Source organism: Nannospalax galili, unplaced genomic scaffold, assembly GCF_000622305.1.
Source record: "Nannospalax galili isolate Female #2095 unplaced genomic scaffold, S.galili_v1.0 scaffold149, whole genome shotgun sequence".
Lineage (NCBI taxonomy): Eukaryota > Metazoa > Chordata > Mammalia > Rodentia > Spalacidae > Nannospalax > Nannospalax galili.
This window is the reverse complement of record NW_008359763.1, coordinates 1,401,825-1,415,291: the sequence shown is the minus strand read 5'-3', so window position 1 is coordinate 1,415,291 and position 13,467 is coordinate 1,401,825. Positions and strand designations below refer to the sequence as shown.

Below are 13,467 nucleotides of genomic sequence, written 5' to 3'. Positions count from 1 at the left end.
CCTGGGGAACTATGCTGTTTTTCTCCCCTTTTTCTCTTTTTCCCCTTTCCTGGGGGGTGAGGTAAAAAAAAAAAAAAAAAAAAAAAAAAGAAAACCCAGAAAGTCATAATTCAGTAATATTCCAAATCTTTAGGATCTGTAACATTTATATATAACTTTGAGGTGGTACACACTTTGTAATTCTCAGTCAATCGAGGTGGTGCACACTTGTAATCCCAGCACTTGGGAGGCGAAGGCAGGAGGACTTTGAGTTCAAGAACAGCATGAACGACATAGTTAGACCTTGCATCAAAAACAATTTAGTTCCCAACCTCCAAATAATTAAACTAATCTAAATTCTGAGATTACTAGATAGCAGCTTTTTAATCAACTTTGCAAAGCATTATAAAGATCACAATCAGTTTATTAACTAGCAAACCCATGCAATTGAACACAAAGCAGTCATTAAAAAAATATCTTTTGGAAAATGTTATAGGGTTGTGGGAAAGTTCAATGTTAAAATTTTAAGCATTAGAGAAAACAATAATAAATAATACTAAATAAAAATACATTTAGGAGAAAAGAGACAGGAAGAAACTTTGCAGAAAAGTTTGTAGTAACTCTATGCTATATGTTGAAACTATAAATAATTTAAATTTTCTTTTTTAAACTCTACCTAGAAAGTTTCCTTAAATGAGTTACTTTAAATGATAAAGGTTTTCCGTGGAGAGGGAATGAATGAGACAGAGGAATGGGGAGGGTGAAATCAAGTAAAAACCACTATATGCATGTACGAAATTGTCAGAGAATGAAAAAAAACTTCATTTAGGATAACTTAAAAAAAAAAAACCCACCAGGCATGGCAGTACACACCTGTAACCCCAGCACTTGGGAGGTCAAGGTCATCCTCAGCCTGGATATAATGACCAGATAGCTTAGAATAAATACTGTACATATTACTTAAGATTACTCATTATGTGCTGAGCTGCCTTGTATGTCTTTTTTGAATTTATCCTGGGAACTGATCATGTTTCCTATTTCAAAAGACAATATTTGCTTTTGTTTGCCTTTGATTTAAAAAAGCAAGTAGAAGCTTCTTTATCAAAGTCCATCAGACAACTGTAATCCAGTTATGAAAATAAATTTACCCTCGACCTTATGTTACTTCAAAAAGAAGAATTTTTATATCTCTGTGAATTCTGCCCAGTGTACCCATGAGGACGCCACTGACTGCTCTCAGAATGGTGGGGTCAGAGACACCAGGGGGATGTGTCCTCAGGGGACCGGCCAGCTGTGTCTTCAAAGGAAGTTATAATGCTGGAACAGCTGGGCATTCCCGGGTGACAGCCAGGGCCTGCTGGAACCTCAGGTGGGGAAAATAACTCACATGGGCTGCCATCCTGCCCACCCGTGTTGGGGACGATGCCCAAGTGTGTGATGAAAGTGTCACATTGATCTACTCCTCTGAAACCTGAATGTCTTAGAGCTTTAAAACCAACCCAAGCTGATTGACTTCCTTTATTTCCCCCCTCATCTATTTTTTAACCAGCTTTTTATCATAAAAAGAATATTGATTGAAACAAAGGAATTTTCATGGTGCAGAAGATAAACCCAAAGTAACTCTTCTCTCTGGAGCCTAGAGATGGGCAGACTCACATTTCTAACGGGTCCTTCCCAAAAGCTTTCCACATGTGTGCAAACCCGTGCTATGGATAGTCAGTGTGTGGTAAGCACGTAAGTCCACTTATCTGAACTTTTGCTTTCTGTGGTTTTGGCTTCAGTGAGTCGCTGTCAACTGAGAAGTGAAAATATTAAGTGTGAAATTCCAGAAATAAACAGTTCATGCCTTTTAAACTATGTGCCATTTGGAGTAGCCCGATAAAATACCACACCATGCTATGTCACACCTGTGTTTAAGATACATACACACACATATCTTAAAAACCATGGTGCCCAGGCCTGTGTGAGGCTCCAGCAGCCAGGCATGTGTGTGAAGTAGCTCTGCAATGTTCACACTGCAACAGATTCGTCTAACACGTGTCCGGGTATGAAGGTGTTAATTGACATGTGTCTATCTGTGCATGAGTCTGCGCCTGAAGGCTGTTCACTCTTCACCCAGATGGACGCTGGGTGAGTGTCTGCAACTTGTCTCTGTCTACAGACAGGTGCCATGAGAGGATGGAAGACAGTGCGAGATCCTCAAGAGGGAAGCGTCCGACCTGATGTCACATCTGCTCGGAAAAGACAGTTGACCCACATGGGACTGCTTTAAACCAGAACTGGCAGTTGCAAGTTTTCCTTAGGCTGAGAGCTGATGGATGACTGAGAGTAAGCCTGGATCACTGGGTTTTGATGCTCTCAACAACAGAAAAATATGTGCCTTTTAAAGAACCAGGATGCTGGCATTTTGCTGGTATAGTACCCACACTGTGACATATTTCTAACAGCTTGACTTGAGGTATAATTGATACGTGATAAACTGCACATATTTCAAGGGTGTGTTCCTAAGTTTTGTCAAATGTGTACATTCCTGCAAACATGGCCAGGAGGAGAAGGCAGGGGAGATTGACAGGAAGGAAAGAGGGGGCGCGTGCTTGTCTGTCCCTCCCCGGGATGAGCCAACCTGTCTCCTAAGACGAGAGCAGAATTCCCGTAATGTCCTCAGTTAGCATGCCCCTCTTAGGCAGAGGATCGCTCACAAATTTAATCAACGCTGAATGTGAGAAAATAGTCAGGTATGTCTAAATGTCATTTATCAGAAAAAGTAGAGCTCCCTCTCCAAACACATGTAATTGTCATGCCAAACATCCACAATGAAACTGCAATAAACTTTGAGGAAACAGAGTACTGAACTCCCAGTAAGGTTCACACACAGACGTTTTAGAGTGGTTGGGTTTTCTCCCTTCCAAGTTCACTCACGGGGCTGTGGGCAGGATCTGGTTGTCCAGATCTTGGAATGAGGCCCCAACCTCCCGCTGGTTGTTAGCTGGGAGCCTCCCTTTATCCTTTGCCTCATGGACCTCTCCTCACGATGACTTGTGGCGGCTGACATCCCCATGCCAGGGGAGGAACAAGGACCAAGAAGGAGCCAGAGGAGGGGAGGAGCCAGAGTAGGGGAGGAGCCAGAGGAGGGGAGGGGCCATCACTTCTGCTGGATTCTTTTAGGTGAGGGACCAGGTGCAGACCCTTGAGGGGAAGGAACCCTGGCGGTCAGGGCATAGCCTGCTGCCACACAATACATAATAATTTTCCAGGAGGACTTAGCTCGCTTTTTCTGCTTCCAAAAAATTCTATTCTTTGGTCCCCGTGAGCTAGCCGACATTGATGTCTGAGTGTCTCGGGACCCGATGTGACATGACACAAAGTCCACGCAAGAATAGAGCTGCCGAGTTTCCTTCCTCAGCACCTAGGGCTGATTGTAACAGTGGGCCCTGTGCCTTCCCTTGTGAAATAAAACAGACTCTAAGACAACTCCGAATCCGTTGCCCACACAAGCTCGTTCTACGTCATGGAAACACAAAGAGCTGGGCAAACAAGCCTTGAGCCATGTACCGTTTCATTTAAGAGCAACAAGAAGATGAATGGGCCCGAGGCCCTGTCTCCAGGACTCCTAGGGACCCATCATTTTAGGGAGTCCTGGGGCCAGGTGTCAAGTCCTGGAAGGAGCATTTGCCTCTCAGACTGACAGAGGGCTGAGCCTGGAGCCTCTCTTAAGCAGTGGGAAGGGAAAGGAGTGAGGCCTGGCCCTTTCTGGTTCCCTGGGCTCTGGTATACACATGGCTGTGAAATCCTCCCATGAAGGGCTGTCTGTCTCACCCATCACATTCTATTTCATGTAGTTACAGAGCACCACGTGAACCATATTTCCATATCAAGACAAGAAGCAATATCATTAAAATAGTTCTCAATTCTTAGCATTGCTGCTTCTCTTTCCTAAAATGAAGTCAGGAACTCTCATGCCCCCATACTGGCATGCCCCTGTATTCAGGAACACACTGAGCCAGGTGTGGCGGTCCGCGCCTGTACACCCAGCACTCCAGAACTGAAGCAAGAAGTTTGCTGCAGGTTCAAGACTGGCCTAGACTGCACAGTGAGACCGTGTCTACACAAGGAAACACACAAACGACAATGCATTCATTCAGCCGCCAGAAAGGAGGCTGGTCACCTGCACTCGATGAACCAGCGCCGGATCTGGTCTTGAAGGCGCTCTTTGATGTCTGGGCCTTCCAGTGCCCTCAGGTGCTCCTTCACGCTCAGCAAGGCCTCCTTGTAGCTCTGTTCATGTTTCAGTTGTACCGCATGCCGCAGGCGTGTCACGTGCTCGGCCTGGATGATTGCAGTGCTGACTTCATTGAAGAAAGGGGGTGGCTTCTGAAAGTACAAGCCCCCCAAAACACTGAGATCTTGAAAGCCAGAGCTGGAGAAAAATACTAGACATGAATCAAGTGTAGATGTCTTTGCAGGTGTCCCAACACAGAGCACGTCTGGAGAACCAGATCAGAGCTGGCGGGAGGGCCTCAAGGACTCACTCACCACTAGGGGACGGACGACTTAGTGCATTCCGCAGCACTGCCCAGAGAGAAGGGGCAGTAGCTTGGAAATGCGTATTTAATGTTGGATGTGGTGGTGCAGACCTTTGATACCAGTATTCAGGGAGGCAGAGGCAGGCGGAGCTCTGTGAGATCAAGGCCAGCCTGGTCTACATAGCAAGTTCCAGCCCAGCCAGGGCTACATAGTGAGACCTGCCATGAAAAAGAAAATGAATGTACGCTCCTTGTTACCTTGTGGGTCTTAAATGTCTCCCAAAGACCTTTGTGGTAAAGGCTTGGTGCCCAGAAAGATGTTGCTGGGGAGTGGGAACCAGCGGAAGTCTTTAGGTAATTGGGGGTGCACAAGTGAAGGGCGACCCCCACCCCTTCCTCTTCCTCTCTCTTGACTTCCTGGCCCTGTGGTAGGTGATTTTACCCCCACCACGTGTTCCCACCATGCTGTTCCCCTCAGGCTAAAAGCAGTGATTGATCATCAACAGGAATTCTAAAACAGTTAAGCAAAAGAAAAATTTAAAGTTTATCTTCTCTGGTATTTTGTTACAGTGACAGAAAACTAGTATATTAAATAAGCCTAAAAGAGCCCTCATTCCCCAGAGGCCAAGGTTTTCCCAGTCTTTCTGCTCAGTGGGAGGTCAGAGAACAGAAGGAAGGCAGCGTTTGAAACAAGAACCCGTGGGAGTTGTACTCATTGTTGTCAACAACATCAAAATCAACTCTAAAAGTCAGCCTCAAACTCTCCAAGAAGTAACGGGTACAGCTAAATTACACAAGCATTCCAACAGTGAGTCAGATGCAGAATGTTCCTCCTCCAGATCTGCCCATCGGCAAGTCAGTAAGTGGTTGGTGTGGGGCAGCCGCCAACCCTGAGCAGCACACAGAGTCTGTACCGGGCTGTGGAGAGACGGACCATGCCTGGTGTGAAGATGAAGCTCTCATCTTCTGAATCCCCAGGGAGGTCAGATCAGACGAGATAGGCCTTCCCTGTGTCCAGCAGTCTATCCAAGGGTCATGGTAATGAGGTAGAAGGAAGGAAGGAGGACAAGCCTGGGCTCCAGGGATCACAGCTGTGAGAGCTGAAGCGGGAGTTCTCTCTTACAAAGGAAGATCCCAAGTTCTAGGGAGTCCAGAGTCACTCCAGTCAAAAGCAGACTGGCTGGGGACTGGAGCCTGCCTTTCAAGGATCCTGAGAACCAGTGTCTGTTCCTGGAATTTTGCATGTTGGTTGTTAAACACAGTTTGTTTTTTTTTTCTTCTTCAATTTTCCCTCACTTTTATTAATAGTTGGGCTTGTTACAGAATTCTAGGTTAATAATCATTTTTGCTCCGAGTTTTGTTTAGAGACATTGCTGCACTGTCTTCCTGTATTGTGATGTTCTCCTTTCTGTCCCACGGCTTCTCTAAGGTTGTGTGATAGGACACCTTCTGACCATAGCTACGCCATGTTAAAGTTTAGGCTGACTCTAGTGTATGAAATTGTCAGGCAGTTGGCCCCAGGGTGTGGGAACACACGTCGGCAGGACCCAGTTATCTTGTGAACAGGTCAGATAGTCCCAGAGTGCACCTGCTAACTGCAGATTTATGGCTTAAGTAGGTTATGCTTGGCTTGCTTCTGCAAAATAGTAATTGTTGCTTAATAGAATAGAAATTGTTAAGGGGGCTCTCCACCTGTATGCTTGGGAACTTAAACTTTTCACCTCTGGTTATGCTTTCTCTATATAAAAGCTAACCCTAAAAACGGCTTGGGGCTACACACTGGGGTTCCTACACCCTTGTGTGGCTCTGGTCAGCAAGACTTTCATTTGGCAAAACTGCCTGAGTAGTCTTCTCTGGTGAATCACCTCATAACAGTTGTTCAGGAAGTTAAAACAGATCAGTGTCACAAGCTACTTGGATTTCTTTGCCTCTGCCAAACATGTGAAATTTTGCCTCAATGCTGTGGTTCTCTGGTCCTCGGCTGGGTTGATGACTCCCACAGTGCTGCTCCTGGGAGTTACTCCAAATGACACCTGTAGACGTCCTTCAGGGATGTAAACAAGCTACTGGAGAGCTGGGCCTTTTCGCCTTCATCCTTACTGAGTAGTATTGAGGTCTGACTGAGAAAAGCTCTCCACAGGCTCATCTGTGTGAACACTTGGTCTCCAGCTGCTGGTGATGTTCTGGAAGGTCACAGAGCCTTTAGGAGGCGGAACCTGCCGGAGGAAGTAGGTCACTGGAAGAGGTTTTCTAGCCCAAACCCACTTCTTGTCCTGATCCTTCCAGGTGTGACCAGGTAAGGTGTGGCCCTTTCCAGCACAGAGCCACCTGCTGCCGCGTCTCTGGGATGGACTGCATCCCTGCTGAAATTAACCCTGCCTCCCTTAACTTGCTTGTCAGGCTATTTGATCCAAGAAACAAATCTGGGGAAAAAGAGATGGTTAAGAGCACCAGCTGTACTTGCAGAGGACCTGGGTTCAATTCCCAACACCCACATGGCAGCTAGCAACCGTTTGTAACTCCAGTTCCAGGGGATCTGACTCCCTCTTCTGACCTCCACAGGCACTGACAGGCACTGCATGACACAGGTGCACTAACACACATGTAGGCAATATACTCATACACTTAAAAATAAAGTATTAAAAAAAGAAACAAATCTGGTTTGTGTCTAGTCAACAGCCCCATAGGTTATACAGTAGGAGCCTCTGGTTTGTGTCTAGTCAATAGTTTCATTTAAATATTTGGCAGTTTCTCAAGGACGCCATGTCTATGAGGGAGACAGAATGCTCAGGGCTCCTCAGAGCCTCCCATCAACCACTGGTACCCATGGTGGTGAGCTGTCCTATACGCTCTTGCACCTTGTCTCCTCAGTGATGTTCACATTCATGCTGGGAGGTGGAAATGAGGGTGTGGGGAGCCCATTGGACAGATGTGAAAGTAGAGGTCCAATGCCTTTTGAAAATCACTCATGCCACGGAAGAAGGCAGCAGCAAGCTCCCTGCTGGGCTGTTCCTTTGGGAATCTCGGTTCAGAAGTTGTTCCTTGATGTAGATTTTCTCTGCCAAAAATATATTTGTGTCGTTTGTAACCCCCTCCTCTAAGTGTTTCTGAATTTAAAGAGTCAAATATATTTTCGATGCTAATGAGCAGCGTATCCTTTGGGCTAAAATATCTTTTCCTCTTTAGCAACTTTGGTCAGACGGAATTCAGATTTGATAACTGGCCACATAAACAGCAACTCATTTAAAAGTAAATTAGGAATATTAAACGGCTCGGAAGAACACAATGATATACTATATATTGAAATGCATCAGCTGTAGAATAATGCATCTTAATGAAGGCTTCGCATGTGAATGAACCATTACATTTACCAGCTTTCCACAGTTAATGACCCAGAACAGGATAAGAAAACCAACATTTCTAGCAAGGCCCTCGTCAGCAAAAATATACACATTAATAACTGATGCTGCTGTAGAAGTGGGAAGTGAGGTCGCGCTTCTCGAGTTTGTGGGAAACGAGACTCCACACTCGGTTAACTTCAAGTGCTTAATGTTCCAGGGACTTTTTCTTTAAAAATCCTTGTTGAAATTAGCAAGAGAAAATGGACATTTATCCAAATGAAAATTCGCTCAATGCATCAGCCCCAAATACAATTGCAAATAAGTGGTTTGGCGCTGGCTTCCGTCTGGGGGTGGGTGCTGGGGCGGTTGCCTGACAGACAAGAGGGAGGGACAGATCTCAGGCATCGGTCATGTTCCATCGGCTTGCCCAGAGCCTGCACATGCGCACTAGCGCAGGAGGGGGTGTGTGTGCTTGGAAGAGCTGCCTTGGCATCCTGGGCTCTGATTTTGCTCGTGGAAGACCTCAGGCTGCGGAGGATCCTGCTCTTCTGTGGGTCCCGTTTAGATGATATCAAGGGATACGTGTCCTTGCTTGGCGATCATCAGTCACACGTCCCATCATTTTGGAGTGAGGCATCTGTGGTCAGGCAAACGCTCCTGCTTTGTCCAAGGACCAGCCAGGAAGTGGAAGACTTAGGCTGCAGGGCCGGGCACTTTCTTTTGTCTTCTGGTTCAAAGGCGTTCAGTGTGCCTTCTGCATGGGGAGGGCTCTTGCCTTCATCTTGCATATGAGGAAATGGAGGCACAGACAGATCAAGGAACTTGTCCAGGGCCACAGCCGGGAGGCTGCCGACTGGGGCATCTACGCTGGTGCCTGTTCTGTGTTTGCTGCTTCTCTTTCCTGATTCCCAGGCTTAGACCGTTTTGTCTGAAATGGCTTCTTATGGCTGCTACACATTTGTATAGCTGCTACGGCTGAGCTGCCTTCCGTGATACTTTGACACAATGTATTCTCCCTGTTGAGTGTGCTGGGGCTGTGCTCCTGGACTTACTCAATATGGTGAGAGAAACTTTGATCTTTTCTACCTTTAAACAGGGTCCCCCTACCCCCAAGCTTGTCTGAGATGCAGGCTGTGGTTGAAACCCAGGATCAGAAACTATCTGAAAGATCAGATCAGCCAACCCTCATCCACAGCAGCACCAACAGGCCTTGTCACAAGCTGTAAACACACCTGTGCCAGACAGGGAGCCCCTGGTCTTGCCCTCCATCCCATGCTGTGGTGAGGGACTTTGTCAGGGCCTTCTTATGATGAATGAGAGCAGATTGGAGTCCAAGGGAGAGGAGGAAGGACTCCTGGGGTCAGAGGACAAGGGGAGGTAAGGAAGAGAATTAATTATCTTGTCATTTAGTCTCTGATGACCTGGAAACCTGGGGCAGAATAATAATAATGAGAATATTAATAATGAGAAGAAATTATATAAGAAGAAGATTTGAAACCAAACTAAAGTGTCTTGGGGGCACTAGATGGTGAAATCTTTTTTTAACAGAACAGGGTTGACTTTTCCTTTTCAAAAATCTTTTTGAAACAGTCTTACACTGTAGCCTAGGCTGGCTGAGAATTTTCTCTGTACCTCAGGCTGAACTGATGGCCCTCCTTTCTCTGTCTCCAGGACTGCAGACAGAGTACTATGCCTGGCTGAAGTGGGTTTTTGATATCACTGAGCTCTTCTTCCCCCTGGGCAGGTACAGCTTCGCAGGGCCGTGGTGGTGGGTGGGAAGGGCTGCTCCCTGCCCTGAGTGCAGTTCCACGTGTCGCCTCAGGCATCTCTTGAAGGTCCTCCTGCAACCTGGCAAAGGAGCATCAGGCCAGGAGCAGCTCATGGGGTTTTCCAGATCAGATTTGAACAGACTAGTTTTCAGTTCAAAGATTTAGTAGGGCCTGGCAGTAAGGACCAAGATGCTCTGTATTTTGAGGATCGTTGGCATGTGCTTTATGCAAGGGCTTATTCTGAAGGGTTTTGTGTTTTCATACATGGGGAACTATACTTCTTTAATTCATTCTATTGCACAGACCGTTCAACTGTCATGGCAGCCTGTTCTAATTTCCCAAGACTGCAGTGACCTCATTCCTTGTAGGTAGGTCCTGTGCTATGCTCAGGTGAGGCCTCTCCACTGAGGCTCCTTCCTGCTGGCCTGTGATGGAGGAGCACTGTCTTGTCCTTACAAAGAGGAAACTGAAGGTGTGTGTGGCTTGGGCTACACCTCTGGTGTGGGGCAGAGCTAAGGTTTGAACTTGAGCCTGTCTGACTCTAAAACACATGTTCCCAGCCAATGGCCTTAGAGGCTGTTTTCCCCACAGCAGCTATTGTAGAGTGCCTGGAGACATGCTCCTGGCTGGGTGCTGCCTCCCCTGGGGATGCTGAGGATGGGAGCTGGTGGGGTGGGGTGGGTGGGGCAGCTCTTCTGAAGTTCAAAGGCAAAGCAGGGCAAATGCAAGGGAAACTTATCTTTTGTTTTCTGGCTTCGATCAAACCCAGCCTAGCAAATCTGTCTTCTGAGAATCAGTTCAGGCATCGTTTGGGGCAAATATGATGACCAGTATGCACAGCCAGGCTGGGATGCTGGGCGGCCATGCCGGATGCCACACTTGGGTCCTTCACCCACTTGGCCTTGACAGTGGTTACCAGAGAGGGTCCTGGAGCCCAGGGCCGCAGCACAGGCCCTGCACAGCAGGGCTTGCCTATAGGGCTGCTATGAGCCTCATTCTTGTACTCCAGCCTGTGCTGGGGTATTTGTTGATAAGAATGGAATTCTAATTTATTGGCCCTAAAGCAATCTAGAATGTGGCGCATTTGGTGGTGGAATCTGCAAGTGAGCATCAGAATTCAGAGGATGCAAGCAGCCTGTCCCTTTAGTGAGTGTCCCCCAGAGTTCCTCATTATCATGCAAACAGCAATGGCTTGGGGGCAACATAAAATACACAGGGCCCGACTGTGGGACAGATGGGTTCGCAGGCCCACGGAACAGAATGGATTGCATTCATTAAGTTCCCTTCCACTTGATCCACGCCATTGACTCTGCCAATTAAAGTGGCTGCACGTGGATTTTTAGAGTGCTATTTATTTTCCTCTGTAGACTTTAGAATACAAATATTTAAAATGTCAATATCCCAAAAAAAAAAGAAAAAATCATTTCTCTGACAATGGTAAGAGAAACATTTGGCCAGGAGCTGGAGGCAGAGTGAGGCCCCTTGCTCAACCCTGGGCTCTGTACGAGGCTATCGTAAGGGAACTGTGGTGGGCGGGCGACTCTCAGAGATCCGAGTGCAGTGCAGTTGGATTGGATAAGTCACTGGTCTTTATGTTGGCATAATGGCTGGAGATAAGTAAATGGAAAAAATGAAATTTAACAACTGGAGGTAATATCTTCACCAGTGACCGAGTAGAAGATATATTCAATTGAAAACATGCCCTGGGTTGGGGGAGTGGATATATATTTTTTCTAATGGTCATCAGCCAGCAGATAACATTCTTTCAAAAATTGAATCCATATATTTCTCAGTGGTTAAAATTTCACAGAATATGTAACACCAAGAGACGACATACTCGGTAAAAAAGCATATTGAAGAAAATTGCACGGAATACAGAACAGATGAGGTGTTTTCCCCAAACTGCACCGTGGACACAGTCTTATCTACAGCTCTCATTTCAGCCCAGCACAAGCAAATTACAAAGTAAAGCTGACGTTTAAGTTAAACCTAAGCCATTCGATCTTCATATGGCACCAGGGTAGACTGTGAAGACTGCAGGGTGAACACACTGGTGTCTGGAAGTTCCCTGGGTTTCCAGACTTTTGTACCGAGTAGAGGGTCAGTAAATGGAGACTATTACATTAAATGGAAATTTATATTAAGTAGAAGCTGTTGAGTAAAACTGGCTAACGTAAAATTTTATGATGCTTAGACTACCTTTGATAAAAATCTTAGATTGCTAATTTAATCTTTAAATTCAAACACTGGACATAACAGTAGCTTTGTTACATGTGTATGTATGCGTGATGTGCATGTGTGGGGGCACACTTGTGCATGTGGCTGTGTGTGCACCTATGCATGCATGTGGAGGCTGGAGGTTGACACTGGGGGAATTTCTTCCATCTCTGTCCACTTTGCTTACTGGCATCTCTCACTTGAGCCCAGATCTCACTGATTTAGTCAGTCTGGCTAATCAGCTTAGTCCAGGGATCCCTTGTCGCCGCCTGCTGCATGCTGGGATTGCTGCCGTGCCCACCTGGCTTTTACATGGGTGCTGAGGATCTGAACTCAGATCCTCAAGCTTGCGTGGCAAGTGCTTTACCAACTGAGCTGTCTCCTCAGCCCCATAACTGTAATTTTTATCACAACTATTATCTGAAGGCTGTTGAGCAGAGAAGCAATACCATCTAATTGCCTTTCTGCCTTTCTATAGACCCCAAACAATCTGGACATCCCTGGTAGTATTTAACTGCCATTTATTTTTATTTTTGTGTTTTTTTCTTATCAAAAGAGTAACACTGGACCATTATAAAAATATCAACAAAAAGAACCTTTCAAAGTTCATCCATTAAAACATGGGCAGGGCATGGTGGCATACACCTTTAATCCCAGCACTCAGGATGCAGAGGCAGGCGGATCTCTCTAAGTTCAAGGCCAGCCTGGTCTACATAGTGAGTTCCAGGCCAGCAGGGGCTACAGGGAGACTCTGTTTCAAAACGAAATAAACAAAAGCGAAGCCCCAGGAGCCATGCTCAAAGCTGACATCTCTCTTTGAGCACACTGATGTGTACGTGTGCTTAGCTGGAGTCACATGACTTGTGCAGGCTTTGAGTTTCTTCTCTGTTGCTGTGATAAAACACTCTGTCCAAAGCATCTTAAGGAAAGAAAAGGTTTATTTCAGCTTGCGGATCACAGCCCACCATTGAGGGAAGTCAGGGCAGGAGCTCAAGGCAGGAACCCGAAGGCGGGAACCGCGAGGAGGACCTCGGCAGGCCGGCTCGCTCGCAGGCTCACGCTTAGCTTTCTTATCTAGCCCAGGACTACCTGCCTAGGGATGATGTCACCCACGGTGGGCCTTACTACATCAACTAACAATCAAAACAGATAAGTCCACAGACCAATCTGATCTGGGAAATTCCTCAGGTCTCAACTGAGATTCCCATCTTGGGTAACTCCAGGCTTTGTCAAGTTGGCAGTTAAAGTCAGACAGTTAAAGACGGAGTCCTAAATCGTGAATTTTCACCACAAGTGTTTTCATGACAACAAAATTACTTACTTTAAAATGCTGGTACATCACTGTGTTCTGCAATATTGTTCCACCATAATTTATTTAACTATGTAGACATTCTAGAAGAGTAGGTCACTTATTTTCAGTTTTTCATGATTAAAATAACACCATAGGGAGCTTCTATGCATATAACTCTATTTCTGATGACTCATTAAGATAGAAACCGAAGTAGAGGCCTGCTATAACTTCAGTGTAAAATGTCCCCAAACACTCATGTGTTTGCATCCCTGGCGACACGCGAGCCACCACACACTCCCCCCACTGCATCCACCCCTCACTCCTCCCACTGCATCCACCCCTCACTC

The 13,467-nt window shown here is 46.3% G+C and overlaps 1 protein-coding gene across 1 annotated transcript in view; it reads right to left on the bottom strand.

Annotated features, from left to right (window-relative positions):
- The window catches only part of Iqca1 (IQ motif containing with AAA domain 1), a 180,864-nt gene that overhangs the window by 126,814 nt on the left and 40,583 nt on the right, over nt 1-13,467 (bottom strand). The window contains exon 6 of the mRNA XM_029558967.1: nt 4,145-4,350. Coding sequence (XP_029414827.1) covers nt 4,145-4,350 — 206 coding nt within the window. The remainder of the gene's footprint in view (nt 1-4,144; nt 4,351-13,467) is intronic.